This window comes from Natrix helvetica (genome assembly GCF_964273705.1).
Source record: "Natrix helvetica genome assembly, chromosome: 2".
In the NCBI taxonomy this organism is placed as follows: Eukaryota; Metazoa; Chordata; class Lepidosauria; order Squamata; family Natricidae; genus Natrix; species Natrix helvetica.
In genome coordinates this window covers 27,820,456-27,846,320 of record NC_138552.1, presented here as the reverse complement: position 1 = coordinate 27,846,320, position 25,865 = coordinate 27,820,456, and the positions used below count along the sequence as shown (strand labels likewise).

The window sequence follows — 25,865 nt, the reverse complement described above, 5'->3', positions numbered from 1 at the left end:
ATTTGTGCTACCCTCTCTACCCTCACAATCTCAGATCAGCATTTTTATAAAGTCTGGTTCCGTAGCACAGCTATTGGGGAGCAGCTATTACTGTTTGTACCACTGCAGTGCTTCCTTATTTCTTGCTAGGTGGATTGTCCCATCCCCATCCATTTAAAAGACATGGCCTAGTCAATTTCACAACATCACCCCTTGCTTGCTGTAGCCTTCTCTGCTCCCCCTTTCCATAAAACAAGAAAAGACAAATACTTGTCCATCCTGTAAAAGATTGTCTGTTCCTGAAATAAACTATGTAGTAATGAGCAGATGGCATATGTTTGCAATCTCCAGAGTGGATTTTACTTTTTTTGCCATCACCACATGAACCTTATTATCTCTGAAATAACCACATTAGAATTTAAATAGCATTGCAAGCTTTGCACATGCTCCGTCTGATATTGTGGACTCTCATTCATCCACAGAGATTGCAGTTTAAGTACAGCGTTTTGAGAGCTGATGCTGCACTACCAGCAGCTCCCTTCCTAAGCAAAGGAGTAAAAATGCTTGATTTTTTTTCCCACCCATGAAACTGTAATGCTTTAACCTATTTGCAAGGCTTGTTTTCCATTGGCTCTATTGGCAGTAAAAGATAGCTGACACTCCTATTCTTTGTCTTTTTTGAAGAAGGCAGAATTAAATCAAAGGAGACAGGTAACAGCAATTGCTAGACATGCATTGTTTACTAATAAAATAGAGGCTCTAGCTGTAGGGATTTCAGAATCAGTCATGGATTTTAGCACTTCATCGGTGTTCGATCATCAGAAAGGTAAGATAGTTGCTTTTTCATGCTAGGATTCATTCATGAATATTTGTCTCCTATCTTATAGTTGCATTTCATGAACACAGTACAAAAAGCTCTACGTTGTATAGGAAAATCTGGGGTGAACATGAATTTCAAGTTAAATTGTCCGATTTGGTTTTCTGGACCTGTTGGTTTTAAAAGCAGTTTTGTTTTTTTCTGCAGTGTGTTTTGAAATCACCCATTTATGTCTGCTGCCTAAATTGTTAATTGGTGCATTGTTGGAGTGGGGGAGGAAATCTGGCTGTATCTGCCATTTGTTCTTATCTTTCATTTATTATTTTCTGTGCCATTCAAAACCAGCCTCCTATGTTTTGTCATTAGTAATCAATTGTGTTTCCTGATCGTAATAAATTATTCTGAGACTACAATATGAAAGTGATAGAAAAATGTGTGGCTGGACTCATTATTTTCTTCGAAGAATTATTTAAATTGGCGGTTTGGGTATATTTGTGTTAAAATACATAATTAAATTGGCTGAGTCTTAAAATAAGCATACTTCTTTTCTGGAACAATTAAGATGGATGTAGTAATGATCTCTTGGGGGATGGGCAGTGATAATTTTGTTTCAGTTTTCTGTTTAAGATCTTTATACTATGTGCTTGATTCTATTTCGTATCTAACTTTTCATATAATTGATCAAAGGATTAGATTTCTACTGTGGAATAACATTACAGACTGATTGTCATAACTATCTTTATTCTTTCCCCACCCCCCTGTCATTTCAACATTTTTTGGGATTTGCTATCTATATTTTTGTTTTCGCTGCTACTTCTTGTAGACTCTTGTTAATTTAGTTGCTAATATGAGCCATCACGGTTCCTTCAATTCTAAGGTTTCTCAATTTAATTCTGTCCAAAGGGCAATTTGGATTTGTCATGACATGGCTAAGAGTAAAGAGCAAGTGTGCATACGAATCACTGAATCACACCAAGGTAATTACACAGACTACAATCTTTGCCATCTAGAACTTTATATCTAGATACAGACAATCACACACTAAAAGGGAATTGACAAACATGATAAGGATTTCTCTACTCCCAGTTTCAGAAAGCTGAGATTCCCCCATTCTCTGCCAAGTAGACCATATGCAGAGTGTGTACCCAATACTCTCACTGAGTAATCAAATGTGTCGGCAGTTTGAATCCCTAGCACTGTGTAACGGAGTGAGCTCCCATTACTTGTCCCAGCTTCTGCCAACCTAGCTGTTTGAAAGCATGTAAAAATGCAAGTAGAAAAATAGGAACCATCTTTGGTGGGAAGGTAACAGCGTTCTATACACCTTCGCCATTTGGTCATGCCGGCCACATGACCATGGAGACGTCTTCAGACAACGCTGGCTCTTCGGCTTTGAAATAGAGATGAGCACTGCCCCATAGAGTCGGGAACAACTAGCACATTTGTGCGAGAGGAACCTTTACCTTTACTCAACAAAAACTTCATGCAACAGAACTGAACACATGGATTAATATCTGTAAATGTTATTGTTGTTTTTAAGCATAAATCTTCTCTCATGTGTATTAAAAGAGGAAGTCAAATGAGAGAAACCCATCTTTTTTATGGTCCATAGTCCTGCAGTCCACCATTGACTTCAATATTTTCTTCATTGCATTGTTTTGTGCTGGTGCTTTTTTATGATTCACCAGTACTTGCATATTACAGTACATATAACAAAGTTAGTTTGTACAAAATAAAAATATGTGATGGCCATGCAGTTTGCATAGGCATTTTATTGCACCAAATATCACTCCCATTTTGTTTTATTATTTGTTATTTTGATGGCTCACTTCCTGAGGTTCCCAGTGGCTTATATCTATCCAAGAAACATACAGTTTGAAATGTAAGCATTTATATTACTCAAGCAACATGTTTTCATGCTCCAGCCAAATCCTCAACCTTACCAAACACAATCCTGAAGCCCCATGACTGTTGTTACAGTATATGAATAATGGAGTAACAGTGGTGGGGGTGTGAATAGCAATTAGGAACATGTATCTGATTTTCATAGATAAAGGTAAAGGTTCCCCTCGCACATATGTGCTAGTTGTTCCCGACTCTAGAGGGTGGTGCTCATCTCCATTTCAAAGCTGAAGAGCCAACGCTGTCCGAAGACGTCTCCGTGGTCATGTGGCCAGCATGACTAAATGCTGAAGACGTAAGGAACCTTACCTTCCCACCAAAGATGGTCCCTATTTTTCTACTTGCATTCTTACATGCTTTCGAACTGCTATGCAAAACATGTGTAAGGCTATTTATACAATACAGATTCATGACCATTTAATAAACAGTTATGCACATGTTGAGGGACCTTCTTATTCACAAAGCAGCAAGAACAGAAAGGCACGGAGAATGGCATCACCATAGAACCCTCTTACAGTTCTTGGTAGACTTACTAGCAGAGTGGCAAAGAAAAGTAACAATAATGCTTTGAACAGAATGCTAACAGATTAAAACCACGAGCTGTATACTTTTCTTGGAGGATAATTCCAAGTCATAATGGAAAATATAAATATCAGAACTTTGAGAAAGTGGGAAGGCTAAAACTGTCATCAACAGTGATTTTTGGTGACTCACATCTTTGCAGGTATCCAGGAATGCTAAATGTTAATGCTGGTCAAGTCAGATAACTCTTTGATATTCCTGCTCTCCTTTCCCTATAATGCACAAAAGGAAAAGGTTTTCATAGGGAATATACATCGTGTTCATGTTTTCCCTGTGGCTCCGCTAACCTTCATATCTATTTTTAAAAGACCAATAATTAATGTTAATATAAAGGATAATGGTGACTTAGTATATCCTTCCCATTCCCCCATTTTTTTAAAAGAGAGATTTTTAAAGAACCCACTGTTAGATTGACTTAAGCTTTCTTCTAGCACCCCTTTTCTTTTGGACTGTTACTCTGGCCAGAGTTGTGTTATGGGAAGGAAAACAGGGTGGAGATACCTGCAGGGGTGGGCTGCTGGGGGTTCGCAGGGGTTCGGGAACTTCTAGCTAAGATTCTGTGCAGTTTGGAGAACCCCCAAATCCCACTCCTGGATGGCCCCGCCCACCCCAGCCCCTCCCTTCCAGGAGTCACCATGCATCCCGTTCTGGATGCAAATAAGTGCAGGGCGTACACAGAAGTTTGGGAAGGCCAGAACTCTAGGGGGTCTCTAGAGCAGTGAGTCGCAACTTTCCTAATGCTACGACCCTTTAATACAGTTCCTCATGTGGTGGTGACCCCCAACCATAAAATTATTTTATGTTTTCCATATTTTTTTTGAAAATATGTGTTTTCCAATGGTCTTAGGCGACCCCTGTGAAAGGGTCGTTCGACCCCCAAAGGGATCCCGACCCACATGTTGAGAACCACTGCTCTAGAGCCTGGGGAGGGCAAAAAAGCTCCCCCCCCCACTGTGGTGCAGGAAGGTCTAGGCCACACCCACCATGGCCACACCCACCCAACAACCCGGCAGAGAACTCCTTGCTAAAAATTTTGAAGCCCACCCCTGGGTACATGGATATTCTGGGGGAGTGTTATGCATGAATAATTTTGCTTGTTCTGGTTTCCTTCTCCTTTGTTAAGGAATTATTGTATTTTAATAGTCATTTCTAGAAAATCCATCCTTATGGTCATTAACGGGCCCGGGGGAGGGGCGGTGGGGTAGCAGTGATTATCCGGGAGGACTTAGAGCCGAGGGAGTCCACTGTGCCACAGACGTCCGGATGTGAATCCCTTGTTGTGAAATGGGGCCCTGGGAGGCAGTTGGGCCTGCTGATAGTATACCTGGTTCCCCGCCATACATCAGCGACCCTGCCTGAGCTCCTCGAGCTAATCTCATCGGTGGCGGTTGAGACCCCCAAACTTTTAGTAATGGGGGATTTTAACCTGCCGTCGGTGGGAGAAGCATCAGAGGGGGTTCGGGAGTTCATGGCTTCCATGACAGCCATGGACCTGACTCAAATGATTCAGGGCCCGACACACGAGGGAGGTCACACCTTGGACCTCGTTTTTGTCTCTCGCCAGTGGTTGAGTGATCTGGGAGGAGTGAATTTAACCATCACTCCTCTATCATGGTCAGATCACTCACTCCTCCGACTTGACTTCCCTGGTGCTACCCCTCGCTGCGGGGAGGCGGAACCGGAAAACACTAGATGGTTCCGCCCCAGGCGCTTGATGGAACCAGACAGGTTCCAGACGGAGCTTGGGCCACCTCCTGCAGCCCTGACCCGCCCTCGGGTAGAGGACCTGGTGGCCGCGTGGAATAATGCGACTACCGGGGCCTTGAACCGGGTGGCGCCTTTGCGGCCTCTCCGGCGGCAACGATCCACCCTGGCTCCTTGGTTCACCGAGGAGCTAAGGGTGATGAAGCGCCGCAAGAGATGCCTAGAGAGTCGTTGGAGATCCTCCCGATCCGAATTGGACCGAGCACAGGTACGAGCCCATTTAAGGACGTACCTAGTGGCATTGAGAACGGCCAAACGTCAATATTGTGCCGCTCTCATTGCATCCGCAGAGAACCACCCTGCCGCCCTGTTTCGGGTGTCCCGCTCCCTTCTGTTTCAGAGGCCGCGGGAGGCCCCTCTACAGGGTAGAGCAGAGGAGTTTGGGAAATATCTGCTGGATAAAGTCGCTCAAATCCGGAAGGATTGGGTCCCCTTCAGTGGCCCAGTCGAGACGCCAGTGGCGAGTCTTGAGAAACCTTTTTGGGAGGAGTTTGACTTGGTTGCCATCGAGGATTTGGACAGATTGCGTGGACGACTGCGACCTACCACATGTTTGCTGGACCCGTGTCCCTCCTGGCTTGTACTGGCTTCCTGGGAGGTTACACGCGACTGGCTCCTGGGCCTAGTGAACGCTTCGTTGGGTGAGGGGTCTCTCCCGGCCACCTTGAAAGAGGCGGTGGTGAGACCCTTGCTCAAGAAGCCTTCCCTGGACCCTACGGAGCTGGCCAATTATCGTCCTGTCTCCAACCTTCCCTTTTTGGCGAAGGTTGTAGAGAGTGTGGTGGCTTCTCAGTTCCCACGACATCTGGAGGAGAATGATTATCTAGATCCGCGCCAGTCCGGCTTTTGCCCTGGGCACAGCACTGAGACGGCCTTGGTCGCGTTGGTAGATGATCTCTGGAGGGCCAGAGATAGGGGTTGCTCCTCTATCCTGGTCCTATTAGACCTCTCAGCGGCTTTTGATACCATCGACCATGGTATCCTGTTGCACCGACTGGAGGGGTTGGGGGTCCGGGGCACCGTTTTGCGGTGGTTCGGCTCCTACCTCTCCGGCCGGACGCAACGTGTGTTGGCAGGGGAGCAGAGGTCGACCCTAAGCCCCCTTACTTGTGGGGTGCCACAGGGGTCGGTCCTCTCGCCGCTCCTGTTCAACACATACATGAAGCCGCTGGGTGAGATCATCCGTGGTTTCGGGGTGGGATATCATCTGTACGCTGATGATACTCAGCTGTACATTTCCACCCCGAACCACCCCAACGAGGCCATCGAAGTGATGTCCCGGTGTGTGGAAGCCGTACGGGTCTGGATGGATGACAACCGACTCAGGCTCAACCCTTCCAAGACGGAGTGGCTGTGGGTTCCGGCCCCCCGGTTCAACCAGATAATTCCATCTCTGGCCATTGGGGGCATTCAACGTCCTCCTGGATGCCAGGCTGTCCATGGATGAACATGTGACAGCCGTGGCCAGGGGGGCGTTCCACCAGGTTCGCCTGGTGCGCCAATTGCGCCCCCTATTGGACCGGGACGCCTTACGCACAGTCACCCATGCGCTGGTGACGTCTCGCATGGACTACTGTAACGCTCTCTACATGGGGCTTCCCTTGAAATGCACTCGGAGACTGCAGTTGGTCCAGAATGCGGCCGCACGGGTGACTATGGGGAGTACCAAGTACTCCCATGTGACACCTCTCCTGCGCGAGCTGCACTGGCTTCCTGTGGTCTATCGAGTGCGTTTCAAGGTTTTGATTACGATCTTTAAAGCGCTCCATGGCTCAGGACCTAGTTACCTGCGGGATCGTATTCTGCCCCATACATCCCTACGACCCATCCGCTCGCACAGAGAGGGACTTCTCCAGGTGCCGTCTACCAGACAGTGCCATGGGGCGGCGCCTAGGAGCAGAGCCTTCTCTGTGGCGGGCCCAGCCCTGTGGAATGACCTCCCCCCGGATATTAGGACTACTACTGACCTCCGCTCCTTCTGTGTCAAGCTCAAGACCCACCTTTTCCAAATAGCTGGCCTGGCTCGACCATAACTTCGTAACGCTCCTGATGGGGTTTTTAATTTGGTAATTTTATTAGGGGATTTTAAATTGTATTTTTAACTGTCTTTCACTTAAGTCCATCCTCCTCCATGCACATATGTATATGTCTCTGTTCTCTTGTATATATGTTTGTCTTATGTGTATTTTTTATCCGTTTGATTGTACGCCGCCCCGAGTCCTTCGGGAGAGGGTTGCGGCTAATCAAATAAAATTATTATTATTATTATTATTATTATTATTATTATTATTATTATTATTATTATTATTATTATTATTATTATTAAACAGTTGGCACTGATTTCATGGCACGTATACAAAGAGCAATTATTATTATTTCCATTGTAAAGTGCACTAAAAGAAAACTATTTTGAGCTGCATTAATTAAAACAAAGAATAAATAAAGTCCACTAGCAGCAGCAGAGAGTTATAATAAATTCCTGTATAATTCCATCACTTCTCCAGCTGAAATAAATTGCCACTTGTTGCCCAAAAGTACAGAGCAAGGCATAGCTGGAAATTTGTTTGCAATTATGCTCTTGGTGCCCAGTTAATGAAAGCTCCTGCCAGTTAATTGAAGTGATAGAAGTTAATTACAGTATGTTGAAACAGCAAACATAGGTAATGTTTTCATACGCATTTCCAAAGAAATGGGTTGACTATGCAGCCCACTTTAAAGAAAAACAATTCATTCTGCTAAAGAGAAGTTCCTTGACGAGGGGCTCCGACATGAGTCTGAAAGCTCGGAAGACTAAACCTCTGGTTCCAGTGACCACCCAGATTGGATCCTGCAACAAGTACAGCATTATCCTGGGACACGTATATTTGCCTTTAATCAAAGACAAATATATTTAAGTATCTCCTATCCCAGTGTTGGCAAACCTTTTCGGCACTGAGTGCCAAAATGGGAGAGAGAGAGAGAGCGCCAGAAACTGGAAGAGCAGCTGCCCGGTGCGCATGCGTGCCCCAGGAAGATGATCTTCCGGTTTCCAGCGCACACATGCACACCAGCCAGCTAGTCTTCATGCACAGGTGGCTGGTGTGCAGGCATGCGCCGGAACCCAGACGATCATCTTCCCGGGGCGTGCATGTGCACCGGGCAGTTGCTCTTCTGGTTTCCGGCGCTACCGCGTGTGTGAAGACCAGCTGGTCAGCGTGCTGGAACCTGGAAGAGCAACAGGTGATGGCTCGCATGCACTGAGAAATGGTTCTGCAGGCAACTTCCTGCACACGTGCCACAGGTTCGCCTTCATGTCTCTATCCAGTTCAAATCTGCTTTAAAGAATGGATAATACCAACCATAGAAAAAGCAGGGGAAATGACACAACGCTCCTTTTAGCTGTGAATGGGTGGCGCTAGGGATTCAAACCACTGAACTGCCAAGCTTTCTGATCGACAAACTCAGCATCTTAGCCACTGAGCCACCGTCTCTTTCCTTGTCACAGCCATCTGCAATTGTTAAAGTGTGTGAAGAAAGTAGCCTCAGAATATGGTCTTGAGTATCTTCTGTTTCATTTGGCGATCATTGGTCTATGCAATGCCATGAGGTTCCATCTCATTGCTTATGCTTTGAAAGTGAAAACACCGTGAGAGAACCCAACGTATATAAGGTGCTTCCTGCAGTCAAAACTATAAATTGCTATCACATGGTATTCCAATCACATAAAGCACCAAGATGCATGGAGCTACTTTGCGCAAGCAAAATATCTTTTGCTTATCCATGCTATCCTGAAAATGCATATTCAGTGAATGCTACCAATTGTGTAGTCTGATTCTTTTCTTTTCCATGTGTTTATCTTTCAAGTGGAAAAGAGATAATCACACAGTGCACTCTGAATATGAATACTGTTCAAAGACCAGAGTACATAGGACTGTTTTTCTCTAAAATGAAACAACATTAGTTGCTAGGTTACCTTTTGATTTAACTGCAAGGAAAGCATACCTTCCACTTCGTTCTAAGAAGGGTTGTCCTAAATTTGAGTTCAGCAATCTTGTTGTGAGTTTCCCCTTTGCGACTAATATAGAATTTGGGGATATCTCAAGTAAAAAGGAACAGTATTGTTTACTGTCCTTCTAACTCTCTAAATTTCTCCTTTATTTGATTTGTTTTTTTTAAAAAAAAAAAAAAACCTGTTTAGCCAGCCAGGCTTTGGCTAAAAATGAGATGTCTCTGAAAGAATCAAATAGGCAGAACCTGAAATATTTCTGTTTGTGGAAAAACAGGATGTCCCAAATTGGTTCAGATTTTACTACAGCACAGAGTGCTGAGATCCAAGTTAGATTTCCTGCTTTACGCTATAAGTGATGCTAAATACCTTTTCATTTAGAAATCCCTTTCTCTCCTATATTTAGGTCATGCAGTATAGGTTCCTAGATTCAGAAGGAAGTTGTGCCAAAATAGAGAGAAGAATGAGGAAGGAGAATCCATAAAGATTGTTTGGTTCCATAGATCTTCAAAGTTGGATCTTCTTGTTTCACTATTAAACATGGTTATTTCCTTTTTTTGAAAGAGACAGGAGTCTTCATTCTAATGCAAACATTCATTTTCACAGGCGATTCGGCAGAAGAAATTGACCTAACTCTGGTGTATCAAGCAGCAGCTAATGGAGATATTAATACTTTAACTACTGTCATCCGTGAAGATCCTTCAATATTAGAATGCTGTGATACTGAGGGTAAGGTATCTGATTCCTATGGTTTTATTGTTGTAGCCCCAGTTTTGATATGACTATCTTCTATGTTACAGAAAAAAAGTCATGGGGATTTTTCAAAACACTGTTATTTACAGCTTCATTGCACAATCTTTTACTATATTTCCTGTTTAGTAAAATGTGTCATCAATATAACAGACTTGAAATCATAAGTGTCAAAAAATGTGAAATAACAAGGGTTTATCAGAATCATATGTCTTGAAAGCCAACCCTGTCCATTGGCATTGTAAGCTTTTTCTACAACTCTGAGGGAGGAAGGAAACCAAAGGTTTGATGATGGCTTGCACTTAGACATGTATAGTCTGTCTTTAACATCACAACCACAAGTTGTTTGGTTGGATTCAGCTAGAGAAAGGGTTTGGCCCAAAATCACCCAGTGATCTCCATAACCTACCGAAGTTCCCACCAATCCCATTCCAATAGTCTAGCCACCATGCTGCAATGGCTCCCCATTCTTGAAAAGGTATAGGAGTAGCTGTGCATTTTTCAGAACCTTTAGCAACTGTAATGCAGGTACTTATTTGTCTATATCAGGGATGTCAAACTGGCGGCCTGTGGGCCGGAGGCATCATGCAGAGACTATGCCCACCCCGGCTTTGCAAAGGCAAAAAAGTCATGAAACATCCCACAACATCCCATGATGCGATTGAGTTTGACACCCGTGGTCTATATTTTGCATCACAAATGTGGCAGCCCATCCTGATTGGCTGCTCATTTGTAGAATAGGTTCCCCTGTGATTATATAGTAGCAGTGATAGCAATGATAAACTGTCAAACTGCGAACCTGTGACACCCCAAATAACTCCATTCCTGATTAGTCTAATGATATTAAGGGACAGTAGAGGCTTTGACCAAAGCAGGAATTGCAGCAGCTGGAGTAGTCATAATAAATTCTAGGAAGCATTTAGTTAGCATCAGCTGCTTCCAGAGAATGGATACAAAAATGCTTTTGATTACCCAGAGCTAATGGAACAAAAATTGGCAAATGACATATTATAAAACAGGGCTAGAAAGTATTTATGTACAAATATTTAATGGTATTTAATTTCAATAATTCTAAGTGACACATTTGAAAATATGTACCATACTTTTTGGAGTATAAGATGCACGTTTTTCCCCCCAAAAGGGGGTGAAAATCTGGGTGTATCTTATACATTGAACACAGCATTTTTGGCCTCCCCAAACCCCGCCCCCTTCGCAAAAATGGACGTGCAGAGGGCTTGGGAGGCCTGCAGAGTGCAAAAACTTTTTTTAAATTTGCCTCTTCAAAATCTTGGTGCGTCTTATACTCCGGTGCGTCTTAAACTTTGAAAAATACGGTAATTACATTGAACATTGTAGCCACAGAGAGCAAGTGGTGATATACAATTCCATGCCAATATGGAACCAAGACTTCCAGAGTGTTTGAAGTATTTGGAATTGAGGTGTTCAGACATGTTAAGTCTGAGTTCACACCTCTATTTTTAAGGTGGCCTGTTCCAAGAGGCAGCAAATATCCAGTTTGGAGATCACATACAACTGAATCACAGCTTGCTGAAAAACACTAGTCAGTTAAGGGGGCCAAAAGGCCAATGAGGAAAAGATACACATTAGAGTTTTGTGGCAAGCCAAATATTACACTTATTAACAGGTGAAGCAACTCTCCATTAAGAAGTAAATAAATAAATATCTGGATCTTGTTGATGCAAAAACAATTTAGGAGAAAGTGGCAGATTCTCTGGCTCTTTTTTCATACTAACAATTTGAGGTCATTTAAGAAAAGCAGAAAATAGGAAACTAAAACTACACCTGTTTTTTATGTGTGCCACATATATAGCACCCATTAAAAAAGTGGTTTTGATTGCAACATTGCAACAGCTATCTTGACTGGGTTTTTTTTTCTTCTAACTCCATCCTGTACACTCCCGAGTATTTTTGAGCTTCTGGGTCACAATATAGACTTCCCTAGTATATGTAGGGGTGAGGGACATGTAATACACAAAAGAAAACAGAAACTTTAAAAAAAAGGAAGCAAGCAAATTTATTACTTCCCCTTGTCTGAGACAGCTCAAAAATCTAAGCACCGGAATAAGTAACCGTCCTTGCCCACAAAATCTGTGTGAGATTTGTCAGCATGTTTAAAAGGCCTGCCTGAAACAGAAACCAATTAGAAGAACATAAACAAACATGAGTCTGCCTCACATTTCAAAGTTTTGCTGTCGATTTGTTCTGTTTGCTCTCTGTGCAGTTTTGAAGCCGCAATCCTTGCAGGCAAAGATACATATATACTGTTTCAGAAGGCAGTGTGTATGTGTGTGTGTGTGTGTGCGTGTGTCAGTGGTGGGTTGCAGGAGGTTCGCCCAGGTACGCGTGTACCGGTGCCTGCCGGAAGCAGCAGCCACCAGTGCTTTGGAGGGCCTGCCCGCCCTCCCACGTTCCTTACCTGTATTTGGAAGGAAACAGGCCATCTGCGCACACGTGCATAGTGTACAGCGCCTGCGTGACGCTCCGCCGAGGTGGTGGCTGCACATGTGTGTGCAGCGCGCGCGCCTGTGGTGCACGCCCGGCTCCTGTTTTATAATTTTTTTGCTGATAAATAAATGAAGGGATTTATAGATCCCGCTCTGAGTTCCCCAGGGCCACTGAAAGAACCATATCTTCAGCGTCTTCTGAAAGAGTTTAGAGTGGGGGGATGATGTTCCAGAGAGAGGGAGCCACCATGGAGAACTCCCTTCTTCTGGGTCCCACCAGATGGGGATGGGACATGCAACATTCCTTGCCTCCCACTCTAGTGGGTCGGGTAGATGTGACCGGCAAGAGATTAGCAATCAATAAGCAAAAGATGAAAAGGAAGATGTTGTCCAGGACAAATAGATAGTCTATGAGATTCGACAGAGGAAAAATAATGGCCACCATCCCCTCTCCAGAAAAACAGAAAGTGGTGTACCAGATTCTATGTGCTTATGAATATTCTCACCAAGAGGCTACATATAGGCTTTAACTAGCAATGGGAGGAGTGTTGAACCCCGAGAGCCCTATAAAACAGAATCTTGGAACTAGACGTACCTCTTCTCAAGCATCTGGAGTCAGACTAAGATTAAAGAGAAGAACTGGCATAAAACAATCTCTCCTTCTTATCCTCTTAAGCCAAATATGGAAGAGACCACTTTAATAACTTCAGATCAAGGAGGACCAGCATAGATACACCTCAAACCTACCAAAATACTATTAATGTCATCTTAGGGCTATACCCCAGCCTAAAAGCTGGCTGTAGGTACATATACTGTACATCTGACAACGGTTTGTTTAGCAACTATATGAAGTTACAATGGCACTAAAAAGTGATTTACAACTGGTCCTCGCGTGTAAGATTGTTATAACATCCCCATGGTCACATGATCAAAATTCATGCACTTGGCAACCAGTAAGTATTTATGATGGTGGCAGCATCATGTAATTTGCTATTTGCAGCTCTTCCAGCCAGCTTCCGTCAAGCAAGCAATGGGGGAAGTTGGATTCGCCTAATAATTGTCTCATTTGCTTAACAGCTGCAATGATTCAACAACTGTGGCAAAGAAGATGGTAAAATCAAGTACAATTCACTGAATTATTATCCTGCTTAACAATGAAAATTCTGGTCCTAATTATAGCCATTAGTTAAGGACTACCCTGTATATACGATATATGAGTTAATATAGCCTGTTTTAATCTGTTTTAATCAGTGCATATGTCTCATCAATATAAAAGTAAGAAAGTAGTGATTCCAAGCAAGAATTAAAGCCAAATTCTCCCACATTCCATAGTTTGCATATCTGAACACATGCTAAACTGTGGTTTAGTTAATTTATTGACTATTTAACTGTTCATTCATTTGATATCTATTCCACCTTTCCTTTGGGGGGTAGGTGTGGCACACTACCTTCTCCACTTAATCTCTCATAACAATGGCTCTCAGAAGTAGGTTAGGTTGAATCAAGTCACCCCATGAATTTCTGTGGTTGAATGTGAAAATATGGAGTTGAAACTGGATCTCCTTTAATGAAAGGATTGCTGTAAAGGTAGAGTAAATTGGAGTTGGAGTAAATTGAAAAACTGCAAGGGAGATTTATAATAAAATTAATCCAGATAATAAGTGGATTTGGAATTTCTTGATAAGTAACAGACTTATTATCAATATAAATTCTTATTTTAAAAAGAAGTGCTTGATATATCAATTAAAGTAAAGGTCAGAAGATCCTGTATTCTAAGACCCTCTCTTAACTTTGGCCTCTTTGGCCTTCATGTAGGTACAGCTATTGTTGCATTGAAGTTGACTAATTGTTCAAACATAAAAGAGGAATAGAAACAACTTCGCTAGCTAAATCCCCAACAAACGCTTGCTGAAACAAGGGACAAGGTGACTACACAATACTGTACTTTTTGTACTAAGAAAATGTTTCATGTTTATGTCATTTTATTTTCTTTCCAAGGCTCTACCCCTTTGATGCATGCCATTTCAGGGCGCCAACTTGATACAGTGAAATTGTTGCTAAAGATGGGAGCCAATATTAACACTCAAGATGCCCGCGGGCGCACTAGTTTATCTTTGGCAACCTATCTGGTACAGAATTTCCTTGTCTTACACATTGTTTTGGGGAAGTGTTGAGCTGAAATAGTGAAATGATTATTCTTTATTAGAGCCAGGAGTTAGGTCTAACGAAAGAAGTTACTGATTAAATAAGACCTAGAAAATCTTACTCAATTTTGTGTGTGTGTGTATGTGTGTTGTGTGTGTGTGTGTGTGTGTGTGTGTGTATACGTGTATATAATGTGTGTGTGTGTGTATGTATATGTATATGTATATATGTGTGTACATGTATGGGTATGGGTACTTATATATTTTCTTTCGAGAGTGGGTGACAAAATTTCATTTTTAATACATGCCAGTGTGCTCACAGTAAAAAACGACAATAAAGATTATCATCTTTTTTCCCAATATAAATCACATATTATTTTTGAAGTAAAATATTTATTTTGTCCAATAAAAACTATATTTAGTTTAATTAATAATCTATGAGAGAAAGTGAAAGAGACAAAGCCAGAGAGAAATATGTTAAAGTTTCTCAAAAGACGTATAATGTATTATTTTAGTCATGGAGCTTCACTGGAAATATATTCTGTTTCTTTCTCTTGGGTGGAGTGCAGAAGTAGTTCAGATAATTTCTACCCACACTGTTTTGTGAACAGCACTGACTACCTATAGACTGAAATGTCTAACTATTCTCCCGATACTCCAGTGCTGCAAAAATATCCTTCTGTAAACCAGTTAAATAAATCTACATGGAAGGAAAAGGGCAAAGTCTCCCTCAACTTACTGCAGTAGCTCTGACCAGTCAGATTGCATGGGATTTATTTTTAATCCTACAGTAAAAACAACAATGAACAAAATATGAGAAAGATCAGCCAGTCAGTCACCACAATGGTATTTAAGGTATCAGACTACGATGACAATTATCCTGTAAACAGGATATAGCCTTGGTTTGTGCGGGGTTATCTAACGTTAGACAATGCATGAGTTAACTTGCTCTGTGTGGTACCACATTGACCATGGGGTAACATGAATGTGCCCACTAATTTGGGGAAGAAGGGTGGAAATTCAATGCAGAATCTTTACTGGGTATCCAAGATTTTCTGAATAAATGAAACTTGGTTCTATTTTCAGGGATGGCTTGAGGGTTGTGTTAGCCTGCTAAGAAATGGAGCCAGACAGAACATCCCAGATAAAAATGGAAGATTACCTCTCCATGCTGCCACTGCTGACCCCAATGTCAGGTATCCTTCTTGAAGCTACTCAGAGATATTTTTTTAACAGTGTTCCCTAATACACGTTCTTGTATTGCATGAGTAACATCACCTCCCCTAGGCAATCCACACAGTAGAGTAAGATGAGAATTCCAATTAGATTCTATCTAATCAAAATGTTAGTCATTATGCTTTTCTATTAGTCTTAAGCAACCTGGGATATCAGTTAAACAGATAAAGAATTACTGAATTTCATAGCTATTGTGCTATTAATGTACTAGGGGTTTGGAGCAATAGATCCCAGGCAGTTATCATCCCTTTCTTTTTCTTCAGAGAAATCTCTGAGACTGTTAATCAGGGTATGGCCAAGAGATATCCATGTGTAACCCCCATTTTATTTCAACTGTTTAACTCCTTGGTGGCACAGTGGTTAGGGTACAGTACTGCAGGCTATTTCTGCTGACTGCCGACTGCCTGCAATTTGACGGTTCAAATCTTACCAGGCTCAAGGTTCACTCAGCCTTCCATCATTCTCAGGTCGGTAAAATGAGAAGCCAGATTGTTGGGGGCAATATGCTGACTCTGTAGACCGCTTAGAGAGGACTGTAAAACATTGTGACGCGGTATGTAACTTTAAGTGCTATTGCTAAGTGCTACTCCAATGGATGGGATTTGCATCTGCAATGTGTGCAACCAACATCAACATACTGACATACAGTCAGGCGGTTCTTGCAAAAACACAAACACAAATACACTTTAAATGCCTTATTTTATCCAATTAAAGAAAGAACTGTGTGAGAGAAGATCAAAAAGCACTCCCCTCATTAAATATAAACTATTTTTCAGCTCTGCCACAAAAGTAATTATATAACTTTATAGTTCTTTTTTTTTTAAATGGTGATCTTGTACAAGCTTAATTCAGAAATGCACTTTTTTAAAAAAGCAGTTTTTAATACACCCGTATGGCTAGTAACATTACCACCAACCATCAGCAAACTTCTGCAAAAGTTTGCGATTGTCCTAACTACAGCTATGATCCTATCACCTGATGAATGAGAAAGACCACAGAAAAAAACTTTGTCAATGCCAATCTGGCTGCAACAAAGTAGTGGAAAGGAAGCGAAAGGATTTTGAAGCGGACTTGTGTAAATGGTACCGCTGAACACACACACACACAACGGCGGAGAGCGCATGGCCATCAGCCTAGCATACACCATCTGCACACGTCCATCCAGAAAAAGACCGTGTTCAGTTTATGGTTGAGCAGAAATAGGCAGAAACTGGAGATAATCCGTTGGGCAACCTTCAAACTTAAAGTGGTTTACTGAGTTGGTTCATCCCTAAATTAGTCACCTTCTGGTTAATAGGAGGCCTCCGTAAATCAACTGCACCTCAATTATCCAGCTATAAGCTATAAGTAGGAAAGGAATTAACCAGTATTAACCAGAGATAAAAACTTGGTACAAAAACTCCAGATCTTTTGGATCTGAACTCTCTTCAGCTCCAGTCAGCATGATTAAGAGCAAAAGATGTAGAAGTTACTGACCAATATGTTCCATTTGCCTGGTATTATTTATTTAATTCTATGCACATGACTTAAATTTAGTCTGTGCACTTATATTTTACATACATAATGTATACATCAAATGTTGAGATATATGCCAAAAATAAGAATTTAGAAGAAACATTTGATAAAAGATAGATGATATCTATGAAAATTGCATTGATATGGATGAAAATTACATGTGCAGCCATCCATGATGCTTAATTCACTGTTTGCAGCCACATCTTAGTTTTTCTTAGTGTCATCGGCATTTTGTTAATTTCCTGTCATTTCCATTTTTCTTTCTGCATCAGTTGAATGGTACGCTTTGAAGTTTTCAACACTATCGCAATAACACTATTATTAAATAAAAATGTTTACAGAAAATGAACCAGTGATATTTAGAAAAGATATTTGCTTTAACAGCAGAATACTGGGATCCCTGCAAAATAAAATTTCTACAATCCCCATGGTAACAGGTAAACCTCTGGTCAGAACGGAAGTAGGCCAGCTGCTCATTTCATTTCCTGTCAACCCAAGTCAACAAAATTAGTACTTCTGAATCAGATCACGCTCTTACTGGAAGATGCTATTGAGGTGCCACCGTTCCTCAACCTGTATATTTGCTTTTCTCTTTATCTTTGTTCAACCTGACCATTGCAAGTTGAGTAAAACAGGAAATCTCACTGCAGAAAGCAATAACAAGAGCGGTAGGCCAGGGATAACACTGATGAGGAGATTGATAGTAATCATAATGCCAATAACAATTTTTTTTAAAAAAAAATCAGCCCTAAGACATCCCGATTAAATGCCAAGAAACACTGACTTTTGATGTTAATGCTGCAGTTGAAGTAAATATATTTATTTATACTTACTTTGTAATGCTTATTTTGTTCTATATAGTTTTAGAGATCCATAAAGAAGATAGAAAACCTATAACTGGGATGGCAAACCTATGGCACGCGTGCCACAGGTGGCACACAGAGCCCTCTCTGTGGGCACAAGTTGCCTCAGCTCAGCTCCACTGCGCATGTGCACACGCCTTCCGCTGGCCAGCTGATTTTCGGATCTCTGCAACGCATGTGCAGGAGGCGGGGCACATGCGGGAGATCTATGTGCATGCATGGGGGTCACACGGGGAGGGAGGGATGGAGCGCGGGGGGTGCGTCAACCCCGCAGCTCATTTTTGATCCCAGAAGGCTGCAGGAAGGCCCGCTAGGTCCAAAATGGGCTGTGGGGGGGTCATGAACACATGCATGGAGAGGCAGGGAGTGGGGGTGGTCACACATGCATGCGCAGGGGGTAGGGGGCATGGGGGGGTGTTACACGTGCATTGCATTATGGGTGTGGGCATGCACATGTGTTCTGTTGTGTGTGCTTTTGGCACACAACGACAAAAAGGTTAGCCATCACTTCAAGACATGACCACCTAGAATCTAAGTTTGAGCAGATCTGTGCAGTTTTAATAGATGCTCATGCACACACAGAAACACATGAACACATAAATGCTTGTATAATTCATCATATTTTAGATACCTAATATAGTGAATTAAGTCATGAAAACTCATGCAATAATAAACGTGTTAGCTTTAAGGGTAATAAAAAATAAATGAGGGGAAGCTTGTAATGGAACTATTCCTTGAAATCTTATGTAAATTCAAACATCTTGCTTTTTAAAAAATTACTAGTTGATAACCAGGCATTGCACAAGTATTTATTTATAAGGGGAAAATGTCTGGACCAAACATAATTTCTAATGTTGGATTTTACCCCTTACCAGAAGGAGCCCCCTTGTGGAGTAGTGTGAAGCCGTTACCATGGAAACTCCACTGCGCTGCACAGTAGAAGCCATTTACAGCAGTACAGTAGATGCCATTTTAAGGCACAACAGGCTGTATCTTAACAGAACACACACCCTGAAGTGTGTTAGGGGTGTCTTAACCCCCACAGTATTTGTTTCCAGAGAGTAAGTCATCTGGGTACCAAGTTTGGTTGAAATTGCTCGAGGCATTCCAGAGTTATGCTGGAATATACACACACAGAGTCATACACACAGAGAATATACACACACAGAATATACACACAGAGTCATAAGATTCTTTTCATCTATGTGGTCCCATTGATGCTAGAACCCTAAGTGGCAAAAAAGGATCAAAATAAAACTATGCAAATGCCATTGAATTTTGTTTATGATGCAGGATCCAATCTGGATCAGTCACCAGGGCCAGAGATTTAGTCTTACAAGCTTTCAGATTCTTGCTGGAGCCCATCCTCAGGGAACTTTTGTTTATGATATATTGGATTATAATGTATTACACAGATAGTCTTTGACTTAGGACCACAATTGGGATCGGAACATCTGTTGTTCTGCAATGCACTCGTTATGTGAGACATACCTAATTTTACAATCTTTTTTGCTATGCTTGAGTGAATCCAGCTTGAAGTGAATTTGACTTAGTTTGTTGGAAGCTCCCTGGGAAGCTGTAAATGACAATCACATAACCTTAGGGTGTTGCAAATGTCATAATACATGTCACCCAAATTTTGATCATATAAGTGTGGGGAACTGTGATGATTGTTAAGTGTGAAGACAGTTTGCAAATTATTTTTTTCAGCACCATTGTAACTTCGTTGGTAGTAAGTCGAGGACTACCTGTAATGCATTGAATATCGTTTTGTTCTCCATAGGCTTTTATCTGTCTTGCTTCAGCAGTCAGATCGAAGTGAAATTAATCATCAGGATAATGAGGTAAGCAATAAAATCTACACCCAAATGTATTCCATAATGTAGAATTTAGGATATACTTTAAAATGTGGTCCCCGAAGATTGTGACTCATGCTAAAAGATCTAAAATCAACTCATACTATTTAGCATTCTGGTGAGTATTATTTTCTGGACCGAAGTACATCATGAAAGGCAAAAAAAAGCTAGCAAGCTGCCCTGTTTGCAGTGTGCCTTTCAGTTTGTCCTAAGCAGAATTTGATAGATAAATGAATGACAGCAGCAACAGCAAAAGAAATGGAGCAGTGGAAGAGAAGGAGGAAAGAGCAACCATTTAGATTACGCATCTTTTTCTAGGAAATAGAATCTTCTGGCTGCAATTGCTAAAAACTGATAGGCGTTTCCTGCCACTTTTAAGCAGGAAACATGGAGAGCATAGTGTGAAAACTATCGCGTGCTGAAGTTAGAGTAACTACAGAAAGTATGAGAAAGTCTACTTGTGCATATCCTTACTCCATTAGAGCTATTTAAAAGAATAGAAAAATGGAACAATTTTTCACAAAGTAACTTCTATGCCAAGGCATCTTATTCTTATTAGGATATATCTATTTTATTCTTAAGAAGAAAAACTCTTTTTCTTTATAACCAATTAGAAATGTGGAAAATATTTGTAGCTCGGGTGGTAAATGGTGGTGGTGGTTTGTTCTCTGAGCTTGTTCATTTGGAACATTTCATTACCAGAGCAGAGGAGTTTGGAGAATATCTACAGAACAAAGTCGCTCAGATCCGAAGCGGATGGGCCCCCTCCAGTGGTCTGGACGGGCCGTCAACAGCGAGTCTTGTGAATCCACTCTGGGAGGAGTTTGACTCTGTTGCCCCCGAGAATTTAGACAGGTTGCGTGGACGGCTGCGACCCACCACATGTTCATTGGACCCGTGTCCCTCCTGGTTGGTACTGGCATCCTGGGAGGTGACACGAGGCTGGCTTCTGGGCCTGGTGAATGCCTCGTTGGGGGAGGGATCCTTACCATCTGCCTTGAAAGAGGTGGTGGTGAGGCCCTTACTCAAGAGGTCTTCGCTTGACCCAATGGAGCTAGCTAATTATCGTCCAGTCTCCAACCTTCCCTTTCTGGCGAAGGTTGTTGAGAATGTGGTGGCGCAGCAATTTCCACGTCACCTTGATGAATCCGACTATCTAGACCCACGCCAGTCTGGCTTCCGACCCGGACACAGCACAGAGACAGCCTTGGTCGCGTTGGTCGATGATCTCTGGAGGGCCAGAGATAGAGGTTATTCCTCTATCCTGGTCCTATTAGACCTCTCAGCGGCTTTTGATACCATCGACCATGGTATCCTACTGCGCCGGCTGGAGGGGATGGGAGTCGGAGGCACCGTTTTGCGGTGGTTCGGCTCCTACCTCTCCGGCCGGATGCAATATGTGTTGACGGGGGGGGCAGAGATCGACCCTGAGGCCACTCTCTTGTGGAGTGCCGCAGGGGTCGGTCCTCTTGCCCCTTCTGTTCAATACATATGTGAAGCCGCTGGGCGAGATCATCCGTGGTTTTGGGGTTGAATACCATCTGTACGCTGACGACACTCAGCTGTACATTTCAACCCCGAGCCACCCCAACGAGGCTGTTGAAGTGATGTCCCGGTGTTTGGAAGCCGTCGGGGTCTGGATGGGGGACAACAGACTCAAACTCAACCCCTCCAAGACTGAGTGGCTGTGGCTACCGGCGCCTCGGTTCAGCCAGCTGACTCCATCGCTGGCCATAGGGGGCGAGCAATTGCCCCCTGTGGAACGGGCACGCAATTTGGGCATCCTCCTAGATGCCCGGCTGTCAATGGATGACCATGTGGCAGCCGTGGCAAGGGGGGCGTTCCACCAGGTTCGCCTGGTGCGCCAATTGCGCCCCCTTCTGGATCGGGATGCCCTACGCACAGTCACTCATGCGCTGGTGACATCTCGCCTAGACTACTGTAACGCTCTCTACATGGGGCTTCCCTTGGGACGCGCCCGGAGACTGCAGCTAGTCCAGAACGCGGCCGCGCGGGTTGTCATGGGGAGCTCTAGATACTCCCATGTAACACCTCTCCTGTGCGAGCTGCACTGGCTACCTGTAGTTTTTCGGGTGCGTTTCAAGGTCCTGATCACCATCTTTAATGCGCTCCATGGCACAGGACCTAGTTACTTGCGGGATCGCATCCTCCCACATACATCCCTGCGGCCAATCCGCTCTCACAGGGAGGGGCTTCTCCAGGTGCCGTCCACTAGGCAATGCCAGCGGGCGACGCCAAGGAGTAGGGCCTTCTCTGTGATGGGCCCAACCCTCTGGAATGACCTCCCCCCCAATATCAGAACCACCACAGACTTCCGCTCCTTCCGACAAAAATTGAAGACTCACCTGTTTCGATTAGCTGGCCTGGCATAATTATAATTGTGACAACTGTTACCTCCTGGAAACATATTCTTACCTGGTTATTTATAGGGTACGGTTTTAAATTTAACTGATTTTAGGGTGTTTAGAACCAGATTTATATTCTTCCGTACAGTTCTTTTTAAATTTTTAACCTCCTCCTTATGTGTATTTATATCTGTATTTATATTTGTATTTGATACTTATTGTTTGTTGTGTGGACTGTACACCGCCCCGAGTCCTTTTCGGGAGAGGGGGCGGTCTAGAAATTCGAAGAAAATAAAAATAAAATAAATAAAATAAGACTAGGTAACATCATCAGCAGAACTTTGGTTGAAGTGTCATGGAATAGAATAGAATAGAATAGAATAGAATAGAATAGAATAGAATAGAATAGAATAGAATAGAATAGAATAACAGAGTTAGAAGGGACCTTGGAGGTCTTCTAGTCCAACTCCCTGCCTAGGCAGGAAACCCTACACCACTTCAGACAAATAGTTATCCAACATCTTCTTAAAAACTTCCAGTATCTTGTTTCAGTTCTCTTTTGCTTTTATAGGTCATGTGGCCAGTTGGTTATGTGACCAACTGGTCATACCATGTGAGGGTCATCTGGTGGTGACGTGACCCTGGCTGGAGGTCATGTGAGTTGGCTGGTAGTCGATGCCATTGGTTGCTCAATTTATGACCAATTCTACCTTCCAGAGTAGTATTCCTCACCCTTGGCAGCTTAAAAATGTGTGGACTTCTTTTTTTTTTTTAAACAAAGTTTTATTGGTTTTTTTTTAAAAAATAACAAGGAAAAGGGTAGTGGAAAGGTTACAAATTTTGGCAGTTGCAAAGTGCGGCAGGTGCCCCCTCCCTCCATACTCATAGTATACATTTACACAAAGTTCATTACTAAATAGCAATATATAGTCAGCATATAAGTTCAATTAATAATTTCGATCAATTTATGTCGAGCAAATTTTCTTATTCATTTTTGTGATCGGAGTTTTCTCGGTATTGCCCCTTCTCCCCCCGCCAGCAGAGCTTCGGCCCCTCCCGTGTCCTGTGTGTCTGTTGTAAGATCATCTGGTTTGTCTAGGAGTGCTTTATTTTTTTCCATAAAGGCCTGCGCCTCTATGGGTGTAATAATTCTAACTCTTGTGTTCTCCCAGAATATTAGCATACCTTCAGGCATCAACCATCTGAACCACACCCCCTTCTGGTAAAGTTTCTTCGCTAATTGCGAATAGTTTTTTTCTTTTCTCCCTCACTTTCTTGGGGATCTGTTTCAGAATGGTTATTTCCCTATCTTGGTATTTCAAAGCTTGCCCCCTTTGTACACTCAGAATTTCATCTCTTGTAATTTTTCTGAGAAATTTAATGTGAATCTCCCTGGGTACATTGTGTGTTTTAGCATATGCTGAATTCACCCTATAAACCAGATCTAGTTCCCACCCCATCTGTTGCTTCTCTTTCTGAATGTATTCAGCCAAGATGTTTGTCATAATGTCCCTTATGTTTTCATCATCTGTCTCTACCACATTTTGAAATCTAAGATAAAAGGACATTCTCTCAAATTCTGTTTTCATCTGTTGGGTCTCAAGTTCTTTGTTCCCCTTCTGCACCCCTTCCATCCCCTCCCTCATCTCAGCTGTCCCCCCCTCCAAAAGATCCAGTCTCTGTGAGTTTTTATTAATTTGTTCCTGGTTCTCTTTAATTTCTTCTTTCATCTCTTTTAATGTCTTTTTATCTCCTCTTGTCCCTGTAGGATTTGTTGAAACATTTGTTGAAATTCAGTCTCAGTAGTTCTGGGTTGTATCAGAGCTGTTATCGTTGATTGTGTACTGGGACTGGATGTTGTAGATGTCGGAGCAGAGGCAGCAAAGCCAGGCTTCCCAGGAGGTGGTTTTTTACGTGACATTGTTTATGCAATAAAGAGTTCAGTCAATGCAGAGAGTGATCAGTCAGAGAGGTAAAACAGCCAAGAGAGTCCAGGAGATTAACGGTCCAGGCAGAAGGAGATTTTTCTAATCACACTGGCAGTAGAGTGAGGTTTTTCAGACCAGGGGGTCCAAAGAGTCACAATCAAGAAGAGATTTATCTGAGTAGCACGGAGACAAAGACCGGAAGCCTGAAGTTTTAAAGGTAGAGTTAATTTTCACTGTTTATAAAGACAACGGAAGTGTGCCATCTTGCCCTGCCAGCTTCGGGTTTAGAGGCATAACAAAGGTTTCAAAGTTTCCAGAGTTTTCATCACTCCATTATAGGGTTAAATCCAGAATTCGCCTTTAGTAAGAGCGTGGCAACATTAGTTGGCTCTTTCCCTCCTCCTCCCCTAGGGCTGAGAGCAAAATAGTTTACAGCCGTCTGTCCGAGGGAGTGGGGGTAAATCCGCCTCCCTCCAGCCGCGCTTCTTAGGACCAAGCCGAAAGAAAGTTTTAAATAGCTGGCAATTTCTTCAAACAAGCAAGGGGAATGGAGAGTGGATTCAGCCTCACCGCACCGCAGCCGCATCCTTCTAATTGTTCATTCTTCCCGCTGCCTCACAGCAAAGACACCGGAGCGCCTCCCCATCATGCTCCCCAGTGCCTGGGGCGATGCCAACCGGTCGCCGCCAACTCAGAGGATCCCCTGCGGTGCCGCCCCTCCGGCAGGAGCCTCTACGGGGCAACCTGTGCCCCCCAAGGAGTGAGGGGCCCACCGGGAAAGCGCGGGGCGAGCAGAGCCTGCCCGTCGCCATCGGCAGCCGGAACCGGAAGTCAAAAATGTGTGGACTTCAACTGCCAGCCAGCTACCTTGGCTGGGGAATTCCCAGGAGTTCAAGTCCACATATCTTCAAGATTGAAATACTGGTCTACAAAAAGAATATGTTAACTAAAGCTCTAACAATTTTATTGTGATTTTCAGGGAATGACATCGCTTCACTGGGCTGCATTTCACAATCAACCTCAGCATGTTCAGACATTGCTGCATAAAGGATCAGATCCAACTTTGGTGGACAAAGATTTTAAAACAGTCCTTCACTGGGCAGTTCAGGTGTGGAATAATTGCTAAGCATGTAGTGTCCCTTTTGTCTCAATATTGCATCTTGAAAGGGGAACGAAAAAGAACTATAATTCTACTCACAGCAGAATCTGAAACCTGACCAAAATCTATAGGAGGAACATATGCAATGACTAATCCAGCTGTGTCTCATATTCCTCACACTGAGAATGACACGTAGGGTACAGTAGAAAAACAAGACATCATTACGTTTTTAATAAATGTAAAAAATATTGGTTATATTCATATCCTCAAAGCTAACTTTAGCATGCAAAAAAGGTAATTTACCTTTGTAAGAATTCCCTTTCCTATAAGGCTGTTTAAATTCAAGAAATGTAAAAATGCTGGCTTCTGGTTACAAAAAAAGGGGAACCTAATCATAGCTTTGCTTAAAACCACTACAGCTGAGAACCAAATTGCAGCCACGGTCTTGGATAAAGCTGAAGTTATATTACTGCATGGTGTTGTCAGGCAAATATTAGCACACTAGGGCTCCAGATGGCCTAGGGAAGCTAACAAAGGCACTAACTCCATCTTTTTAAAAATGTTATTAATAAATTAGGATCCAGAACTACAAAAAGAAATGCCTGATGCCATTG

The 25,865-nt window shown here is 42.8% G+C and overlaps 1 protein-coding gene across 3 annotated transcripts in view; it reads left to right on the top strand.

Moving 5' to 3' along the window:
• Positions 1 to 704: 704 nt before the first annotated feature.
• The window catches only part of ANKRD55 (ankyrin repeat domain 55), a 42,169-nt gene continuing 17,008 nt past the window's right edge, over positions 705 to 25,865 (top strand). The window contains exons 1-6 of one of the 3 annotated variants that reach the window (XM_081943714.1): positions 705 to 805; positions 9,636 to 9,758; positions 14,243 to 14,373; positions 15,475 to 15,584; positions 19,786 to 19,846; positions 25,132 to 25,260. In XM_081943714.1, the coding sequence (XP_081799840.1) occupies positions 766 to 805; positions 9,636 to 9,758; positions 14,243 to 14,373; positions 15,475 to 15,584; positions 19,786 to 19,846; positions 25,132 to 25,260 (594 nt within the window). In that variant the 5' untranslated portion in view covers positions 705 to 765. Of the gene's footprint in view, positions 806 to 1,710; positions 1,774 to 9,635; positions 9,759 to 14,242; positions 14,374 to 15,474; positions 15,585 to 19,785; positions 19,847 to 25,131; positions 25,261 to 25,865 lie in introns of those variants that run through there. The other 2 variants (XM_081943713.1, XM_081943715.1) reach the window with 2 other exon arrangements.